The sequence below is a fragment of the Lampetra planeri genome, chromosome 29 (genome assembly GCF_965212315.1).
Source record: "Lampetra planeri chromosome 29, kcLamPlan1.2.h2, whole genome shotgun sequence".
NCBI classification, from domain to species: domain Eukaryota; kingdom Metazoa; phylum Chordata; class Hyperoartia; order Petromyzontiformes; family Petromyzontidae; genus Lampetra; species Lampetra planeri.
The window spans coordinates 2,790,718-2,801,381 of record NC_136135.1 but is presented as its reverse complement, the minus strand read 5'-3'; the positions used below and the strand labels follow the sequence as shown (position 1 = coordinate 2,801,381).

Here is a 10,664-nt window from a genome sequence, read left to right as displayed (position 1 = left end):
ACCCCCCGTATAGCCTTAACAGGCAGTAGGGGCAAGTGCTGTTTGCGAGCACCTATGAAGGCCGGAACGGTACATGAGGGGGTGGGTGGCCAGCACCACGCCCGACCGCCTTTGTCTCCCCAGTGGCGATGTTTACACACCGCACCAAGTAACTCATTTGAGGCTGAGTCGACCTAGGCGAGGCCAAGCACGGGTTCACATCAATCGTCAACGGTGTTGGCCGTGAGCGGGAATCTAACCCGGGTCGCCGGATTCATAGCGCAGCGTAGCGCTAGCCGCTACACTACCGCTCCCCACACAAAAGACACACACACACCCACCGACCCTAACTCCCCCCCTCCGCTATTTTGCCAAAAGCATCTGGCAACGGTGGGCAGGCGGTCGGTCATGTGACTGGGGTGAGGCTAGGTAGAGGTGTCGGTGGTTGTACAGGTAAAGCAAACATTCTTATGTACCCAGCCAACATCCTACACAATTGCAGGACTCAAGCCAGGGCGTCATATCTCACGGCAGCGCCCCCAAGGAACAATTTCGCAAGCTTCCCCGGTGATAGATATAAGACGTTGGGACTGTTGAGGAACGATCAAGACGAGGGAGGAATAAAAAAAAAACCTTGGAAAGGTTTCAGCGCTGGACGCTGACATCGAGTCTCGAGGCAATAGAGCAGAGAGGCATTGTTGTCTTTGAAGGAGAACGTTGCATTAGAAATCACTTTAGTGAAAGCAATATTTTTTTTAAAAAGTAGCTCGTATATTTAGGTATATTATTTAATCGATGTATAGTTTGACAGCAATGGCATTTGTGACTCGTGTCGCGAAATGCGTGTGTATTTTTGTGACAATCGTTCTTGGAGCAAGTGAAGTTGCGTCAGGTAAGCGACGTTCGTTTTTCTATACAACGACTTTACACGTTTAACAAAAATAAGGACGTGAACTTGTCTGATCTACCTGTTAAGTGTGCTTTGTTAACTGTGCAAACAATTGGTGGACATACTCATGCTACACACTACGACAAGCAGATGTTTATTTGTCGACTGAATGTAGTTGTTTTAGGGCTGTATTTCTCCTAAACGTATTTCAAACATTCTCTGAACAAGGGATACAGCAGAGCTGATTTAAGAATATAGCCGTGCCACAAAAGTAAATTCAAGTGAGCACGATAAAATGTTGATGGGTGATTATGATGACGACAAAGATGACGATTTGTGACGATGATTAACCATTGTTTGTTGCTGATGATGCTGATGATACAAGGTTGAGAAGTGAGTTCAAATGAACACAACCGCCAGCTCTATCAATCCACTTTTGGATGAAAGCATTGGATTGTTTGACTGTACTTCACTCTGGGAGAGGGCCAGTCCAGATATCGGCGATCAGTCACTACTTATATTAATCACTGCCGGGAATCGAACTCGGGTCGCTGGGTTCAAAGCCTGGTGCTCTCAGCGCTTCAACAACGCCTCTCGTCTCTTTAGAGTATAAAAGCACACACGTGTGCTTTTAATTATCCACCGCTCCGTCCCCTTTAGCAGCGACGAGCTCTCGTTATTTAAAATCCGAATTATAGTAACGCGCGCGCATTTAACATCGTTGCTTTTAAATAATAGATTGGATAACATGACAGACATTGATCCGAATGGGTGTATGGTGCGCGTAGAGGTGTCATTGTCTTATCGGGGATTCCCAACCTCTCCCCCACCTCTGTTGAGGGTTCAATATCGATGTGCATGCACATCCGTCGGCTGTCGTTTGTGATGAGCGGGAATACTAAACAACCGGACTGCTGCACTGTGTTCACGAATGCTTTGTTTTTGCAAAGACATTCTGCGAATTGGGCGAGAGGCTGTCAAACACGAGCTGAAAATACTCTACAGTTGTATTTTTCCCCTCGATACGCGGTTGCATTTAGACGCTAAATACATCCAATTTGTGTTTGCTCATTTGATGTCGTTTCACTGACTATTTAATGTAAAAAATAAACCAAATTATTTGCTGCTCTCTGAGCATTACGGGTAATTAACTACGAGTAATAAATTGCACTAAATAGTGTGGGTGCATAGACCGCAATACCTGCAGTCATAATACAAACAAAAGAACATAACTCTGATAATGTGCACTGTCCTTCAAGTTGATTGATCCACACCCGAGACAGCTTTCCTTAGAGCCTAGTCTCATATGGGTTGGACCAGATGACGCCAAAAGGCGCACAACTCAAAGACAATGCACCATCAGAGTATGAGAGCTCGAGGCAAGCATCTACACTATGGGAACCTCATTTGCCAGTAAAAAATATGATAATTGGTTCTTTACCCTTCTATCTGGCAACAAAACTGACACCTTTTTACAAGGAGTCATGTTTGCATAGACCGCAATACCTGCAGTCATAATACAAACAAAAGAACATAACTCTGATAATAAACATGACTCCTTGTAAAAAGGTGTCAGTTTTGTTGCCAGATAGAAGGGTAAAGAACCAATTATCATAGTGTGGGTGATTGTTTTCTTTTGCTATTTTTCCATAAATGTATTTTTAAAACACTGCAATAACAAGGACTATATCAGTGGCACTATCTGACAATAGCCGTGCCATAAAACACATTTAAATAAGCGTGATAAGATGATGATAACTATGATTATGGATGATGATGATAACAGTGATTTATTGCAACATTAATTGATGGTTATGATGCAAAAAATTATAATATATAATTCATAATTTCAAGGGTTACAAACATCCAGCAATGTATGTATATAGACCCGGTGAAGCTATCGAAAGTAAACAAATAACATGAGCAATTTTTACGAACAAAACCCACAACAAATGAACATATAATAATTAGGACAGTATAGTCACAAATGCTCACTGCTGGAAAGATTGCCTCGGAGAACAATATTCAGTATGTGTGTGTGTCGTGCCCAATTATCCACACTATGGGGGCCTTTAAGCTTGGCTAATGCAAACGGTAATTATGTCTTTAAAATTTAAATGATGAGAAAACCCACCAAAACCCACCGTAATAAAATTATAGTGGAAACTGAAAACGCACAAGTGTCAAACACGAGACACAGACATGTTGTGAAAAGTACACGGCTGTTTGTGCATATGCAAATACAACAAGCAGCAGTTCTTCGAATTAGTTTAGTTGCGTTTGCGAAAAAGTGCATTTAATTTTTTTGCATAATGCACAATGGGCCAGGTGATTTTTGTGTCTTGTTTGATACAGATGCTTTCCAGCCTGCACTATGAATCTGCTCTGATGGGTCTCTCTTTTAATTTACGGATTGGATAAACCTCGAGACGTACTGCATGGGAGGTTCGGTATAAGTTACGTAGATGATGAGTACTGTTGATCCACCGGTGATGAAACTGGGTTCTCAAGTGTAGTGAGGGTGATGGTCTCAGGCAAGGCACCAATGAGTTCACAAACAAGTACCACATACATATTGTAGATTTGTTAATTGGGATAAATCCCAGCTCTGATATTAAAATTCCAGTTTTTACTGCCTTTTATCAGGGACTAGCGGGAAGCATTGCCCGGGCCAAAAAAATATTTTAATAATACTCTTAAAAATCTAACAGCTGTGCATACCGACTGTGGTGGTACCTGCTATCACTACAGTAGTGCATGCTGACTCTATAGCAGTATTTATGGACTTTATAGCACAAAGAACTCATCTGACAGAGTGGCGTGGTGAGGCCTAGTCCCGTGCAGAGCCTCCGGCCTCGCTTAGATTGTCCAGCCGGCCGAGGTGGCACCTTGGCAGGCTGGGCTGCTACCCCTGACCCCCTCCTTCCAGCCACGACCTCCCCGGCCGCTCCGCAGTAATATCTACAGCTTAAAGTGGTAGCATCTACCGACTGTATAGTAGTAACTGCACGCATCGGGGTGGGGGGGACATCACACAGTGAAAAATTTACCTGAGCGTTTAGTTTATTTTCATAGCATTTTTAACGCGAAAGAAAAAGTCCCCCTCACTCCCACCGAAGGCGGCCCATCGACTTGGCATGGGCCGCCCCCCGCCACCAAAGGCGTGTGAGGTGGTATGGTCGTGCATGCGTCATAAATAAAGAAATAAAGGGAAAGCACGCAAAAATTGCACTAAATCGGTAATTAAACTAATTTAAAGTTGACGGATGTGAAAAAGGAAAAGCGCTTGCTCACCGCGGGGCTTACGGTATGGTAGCTGGCTATTTTTTCTTCACATAAACCCCACCGTTGGAGAGCCAAAGTGCTTAAACTCACACAAACCCACACACAAACCATTTTTGACTTATATATATAGAGAGAAGATCTCAGACGCAGTTCTGCAATATGGTCTTACGTGGGCCATTCCCGAACACGGGGTGATGTAGTTGCTCTGGTAGAGTTCCGAAATGATCCTTCCTCTCACATGACCCTGATACCAGTGGCACAATTGGAAAATAATTCGGGCAAAGGAATTAAATTATTTCTTTATAACATCCAAAACTCAGCAGCAGCAAGCTGGCTAACTCCCGTGGCTTGTTGGTCTTCCTACCCTGACAACTTGGAGGATTTCCTGGCAAAAGGCTTGACAACTGACGTAGGCTACATATCAAGATAGTTATCTCATAGCATCTGCCCACAAAGATCGCCACATTCTAAGGTTGATAACACATTACTTGTTTTCATCTGCGTAAGCTCCCCATAATCTGAACGCGAGACTACGACTACTACTACTACAGTACTGCACTTTCTAGGCGATGACATTTTGTGGGTTATCCAGTTTTAGTTTTCAGGGAGACTCTCTCATCTGTCTCTGTATATAACATCTCATACTGCCGCTTGTATGTTAGTACGTTCAACTGTTTTCGCACCGTTCGCAGCATGTGTGGGGTGGGTGGACAACAAACTAAACGCAAAAAAATTAACCCGTTTTTTCACTATAAATCCTTTATATGCGTGGCGGCTAGAGTCCTATCGTCCTCTGGCTTGAGATGGCTGCCACCTATGGGTCAGATGATTGCCTGCCACCATTAAGCAATTGGTAATTAAATATAAAAAAAATCCTAAAAAGTGTAAAGTTATGGAAAAACATTTTCACGAAAATAAATTGTCACGCACCACGAGTCTGTGTGCAAAATGTCAGCTCGATTGGATCACGGGAAGTGGGTTAAAAACGACCGAAAGATTTGCACGGTCGTAAGCGTGCAAGCAAGTGAACTTAATATAAAGGATTTAAGAAAGCAGTCTTGTCCGCTGGCTGGCTGATACCCTCGATGTAAAAACGTCCGATTCCAACCTTCTGAACTCGCACCGTCTCCCCACAGCGGCGAGCATGCGACCCCTGCGCGGCTACCACCTGTGCCGTGGCGAGGTGCTGGTGAACCGCTCGGTCATGGTGAGCTACACGGAGTCTTTCGCCAAGCTGTCCCTGTGCCAAAACGGCTGGCTGGCGCACGTGTGCTACAAGACGGGCTACCGCGTCGCCTACCGGCCCGTCGTCCGCACGCAGCTCGAGAACGACACCGTTTGCTGCGTGGGCTACGAAAGGAGCGGCTCATACTGTGTGCTCCGTGAGTTCCACGGAAACCGCCCCAACCCCACCATCACCAGCCCTGTTGTTGTTGTTAAAACTGCCCAGGTGATGGGTGCCCAGACATGGCTCCTACTGTGTGCTCCCGTGAGTTACACGGCACCTTCACCACCACCAGCCCCAACTTCACCAGCCCCCCATGGGATTGTATTATTGCTGCTGTTGTTGTTAATACTGCCCAGGCAGAGGTCGCAATCGGGTACCCGATACCCGTACCCTACCCGGCTACCCGTACCCGGCTGGGTACGGGTACCCGTTTGCGACCCTGGTGCGGCCGGGTACGGGTACGGGTAGGCCGCGAGTCACTGGTGAGTAACCGTTTGTCACTAATTTCCCAACGTCTTGTCTCTTCTCACAATTCAAGTTCCTAGAATCAACCCACCCGCGCCTGCAACATGGCTTCATCCCAGAGGTCGCAATCGGCTACCCGTACCCGTACCCGATACCCGGCCGGGTACGGGTAGCCGGGTATCGGGTATGGTACGGGTACCCGTTTGCGACCCTGGTGCGGCCGGGTACGGGTACGGGTAAGGAATCAAAACCCGTTTGCGACCTCTGTGCCCAGGTGAGAGGGCCCAGTGTTAGCCCAGCGATACATGCATATTAAAATGCTCGCGTCAACAGTCAACGTGTCTTCCTGTTCATACATACATACGTGCGTGCGTGCATATATTTCTGCGTAATTTGAAACAGGCCACATACATACAAAGGTATTCATTGGTGCCCTCACAGTCAGTGGTGGAAATTTCACATTGTCGTGGCAAGGACACGTTTCTCCAGTTTCTGCCACAGCATGACAACACTGTTGACACGGACACATGTATGTGTGTATTAAATAAAGCACACACGTATTTTGTGTGCATGTGTGTAACCATATATATTTATGTTAAAACCAAGAGCAATAGAGCAGTGCTCAACCCTGGCGGTGCCCCTGACCCGGTGGTGAAAATTCCACGTGAATATGGCAAGGACCAGATCCTCCACAGCACGATAGCACTTGTTGATCTTCTATAAGGAGCTACCAAACAATAGGCTGAGATCGCGTGATGAAACAGCACATCTCCGTGGAAATATTTACACGACTGATCCATACACCCCCTGCAACGCCCCCAACTATTTTGCTCCCATAAATTAATGCCTTTTAATACCTGAATATTTGCCAGCACGTATTGTATCGCAGCCCACCCAATTAAAACTATTTTCGGTGGTGCACTCTCAAAGTGAACACGTAAGATCAAATTTAAATGTGGGGGGGGGGGAGAGGCTCTGAACGCAGTGAGCCTTTGAACAGCAATGTAACCAGATGCTTGTGTGTCTCCAGAGTTATGATTACCTGACACCTGGCCACATTTATCAAAGCGCATCAGACACACACACCGCACACACCACACACACCGCACACACCACACACACCGCACACACCACACACACCGCACACACCACACACACCGCACACACCACACACACCACACACACCGCACACACCACACACACCGCACACACCGCACACACCGCACACACCACACACACCGCACACACCACACACACCGCACACACCACACACACCACACACACCACACACACCGCACACACCACACACACCGCACACACCACACACACCACACACACCGCGCAATCCTTCCCCTTCCATAGATACAGATAACACCGTACAGCCTCTATCGACTGTTGGGGCAAGTGCTGTCATCCACCACCGATGAAGGCACCTCCGATTGGCACGGCTGGCTACGTGCGGTGGGAAATAAGTAGAGCAAGAATACACATATGAGGCCACTGTGGAGCACAAAGCACGTCCCGCAAGACGCCCAGCCCTCCTTTGTCTCTCCCGTTGGGTGAAGTTTGCACACTGAACCACGTGCTCATTGAAGACCCGAGTCAACCTCGGGGTGGCACAACACCGGTTCAGATATTACTCTCCGTTACGCCACTCACACTACCCACACACCCCACACTCACACTACCCACACACCCCACACTCACACTACCCACACACCCCACACTCACACTACCCACACACCCCACACTCACACTACCCACACACCCCACACTCACACTACCCACACACCCCACACTCACACTACCCACACACCCCACACTCACACTACCCACACACCCCACACTCACACTACCCACACACCCCACACTCACGCTACCCAAACACCCCACACTCACACTACCCACACACCCCACACTCACACTACCCACACACCCCACACTCACGCTACCCACACATCCCACACTCACACTACCCACACACCCCACACTCACACTACCCACACACCCCACACTCACACTACCCACACACCCCACACTCACACTACCCACACACCCCACACTCACACTACCCACACACCCCACACTCACACTACCCACACACCCCACACTCACACTACCCACACACCCCACACTCACACTACCCACACACCCCACACTCACGCTACCCACACACCCCACACTCACGCTACCCAAACACCCCACACTCACGCTACCCACACACCCCACACTCACACTACCCACACACCCCACACTCACGCTACCCACACACCCCACACTCACGCTACCCACACACCCCACACTCACACTACCCACACACCCCACACTCACACTACCCACACACCCCACACTCACACTACCCACACACCCCACACTCACACTACCCACACACCCCACACTCACGCTACCCACACACCCCACACTCACGCTACCCACACACCCCACACTCACGCTACCCACACGCCCCACACTCACACTACCCACACACCCCACACTCACGCTACCCACACGCCCCACACTCACACTACCCACACACCCCACACTCACACTACCCACACACCCCACACTCACGCTACCCACACACCCCACACTCACACTACCCACACACCCCACACTCACACTACCCACACACCCCACACTCACACTACCCACACACCCCACACTCACACTACCCACACACCCCACACTCACACTACCCACACACCCCACACTCACGCTACCCACACACCCCACACTCACGCTACCCACACGCCCCACACTCACACTACCCACACACCCCACACTCACGCTACCCACACGCCCCACACTCACACTACCCACACACCCCACACTCACGCTACCCACACACCCCACACTCACACTACCCACACACCCCACACTCACGCTACCCACACACATTCCACGTTCAGGTTTAGACAATGCAGAAATGCTTGCTCACAGCCCCACTATCTTCACACGCAAACAAGCAAAACGAACCACGAGCGCCATCGGAGTTGTGTTACGCACCTCGAAGCGGTGCTAATTTTATCGCCCCTTGTAGGGCTGACGTGATGAGACATGTTGTAGATGGGGGGGGGGGGGCACGCAACGTGGTGTTAGCGAACTCGTGAACGCAGCCGAGCGAGATCTGGGGGGTGGCGAGCTAGCTCCGGACGTGTTCATTCCCACGCCCCCGGCGAGTGGAACCGGGGACCCCCTAAGGGGGGCGCCTGGGAAAACCGCCCCCCCCCCCCAACTGACTGTGGCACGCGTTCCTTCCGCCCCGGCAGCGCTCAACGAGTCGAGCGTGTTCACGTCGAAGGCGGGCGGCTGCCCGGCTTCGCCGCCCGGCGGCTCCACGGCGCCCTGCGCCGGGGACGGGGACTGCGGCAACGCCACCAAGTGCTGCCCCGACGCGGGCGGAGGTGGCGGCCAGCGCACGTGCGCCCCGCCGGTCCCACAAGGTGAGGAGGTCGTTGGTCGTCGTCGGCAGCGGTTGCGGGTGGCCCGTCGAGAGCTGCGGTGATCGTACGCACAAACACACGCACGCGCAAACGCACAAACGCACGCACGCACAAACACACGCACGTACAAACGCACAAACGCACGCACGTACAAACACACGCACGTGCCCAAACGCACAAACGCACGCACGCACGTACAAACACACGCACGTGCCCAAACGCACAAACGCACGCACGTACAAACACACGCACGTACAAACGCACAAACGCACGCACGTACAAACACACGCACGTGCCCAAACGCACTAACACGTACGCACAAACACAAACACACGCGCGCGCAAACGCACAAACGCACGCGCAAACACACACACACAGCACAAACACACGCACACACGCACGTGCCCACACGCACGCACAAACACGCACGCACAAACACGCACGCGCAAACACACGCGCATCTGAGTTTAATTACAGGTATCGCATTGTGAGACGCCGTCGTTGCTCCCATTGTTGTTGTTGCCCGTGTTGCCAGAGCCGTCGTCCTCGACGTGTCGGCTGGCCATGTCGTACGCACATCTCGACATCTCCTTTGTCGCCACTCTTATTCCATCGTTGTCACCATCATTATGATCGTCATTGACCGTACTACGCGGAATGTACATGCATGGTCAATTTCGTGCTCGACATCGTTGTCATCATAATCAGCAGCAGCAGCAGCAGCATCATCATTTCCTGGCACCATCGCCCAGATCCATGTCCAGTCCCTCCCTTGATCGTCATTAATGTCATTGTTATCGTCAACCATGACATGTATGTATAATTAATTGACTCTTATCATCGTCGTAGTCACGTGACTATCACAACATACATGCGTTCCAGTGCCATTTCTGCGATGATGCCACCAGTAGCTCTCAGCACAAATATGCCCGTCGCGAAGTCCCCCCCCCTCCCCCACGCGTTTGACCTCTAAGTGTCATTGTCCTTCATTCTCAGCTAACACGGGCTACTACGACATCGAGCTTACTACCACGATAGAATACTCGGCAGACCTCCTCGATCCTCACTCGGCCAGCTTCCTGGAAGCCGCTCGTCTCGTCCACTCGATGGTGAGTTCTCGCCATGGGCCATGACAGGCCCCCCTTTCCCGGTGAAACGGCAGCCGCAACGATTGGCCCGTGTAATAATGATGATCGCTATAGCTTCCATATGTATGTGCGTACGTTGAATTACTTCAGGATGATCGAATTATCCCAAAAGTCCCTCCCCAAAATCGACGCAGGTACGAATTAAACCAAAATTAAACTATTTTTTATTTTACCAGGTAAGACCAACTGACCTATACAGATCTTTTTTTCAGAAGCGACCTGGCCAC

At 49.9% G+C, this 10,664-nt stretch overlaps 1 protein-coding gene across 1 annotated transcript in view; it reads left to right on the top strand.

Annotated features, from left to right (window-relative positions):
* Positions 1-439: 439 nt before the first annotated feature.
* Positions 440-10,664, top strand: part of LOC144728576 (uncharacterized) — a 39,758-nt gene continuing 29,533 nt past the window's right edge. The window contains exons 1-4 of the mRNA XM_078608105.1: positions 440-871; positions 5,290-5,535; positions 9,116-9,289; positions 10,286-10,398. Coding sequence (XP_078464231.1) covers positions 775-871; positions 5,290-5,535; positions 9,116-9,289; positions 10,286-10,398 — 630 coding nt within the window. The 5' untranslated portion in view covers positions 440-774. The remainder of the gene's footprint in view (positions 872-5,289; positions 5,536-9,115; positions 9,290-10,285; positions 10,399-10,664) is intronic.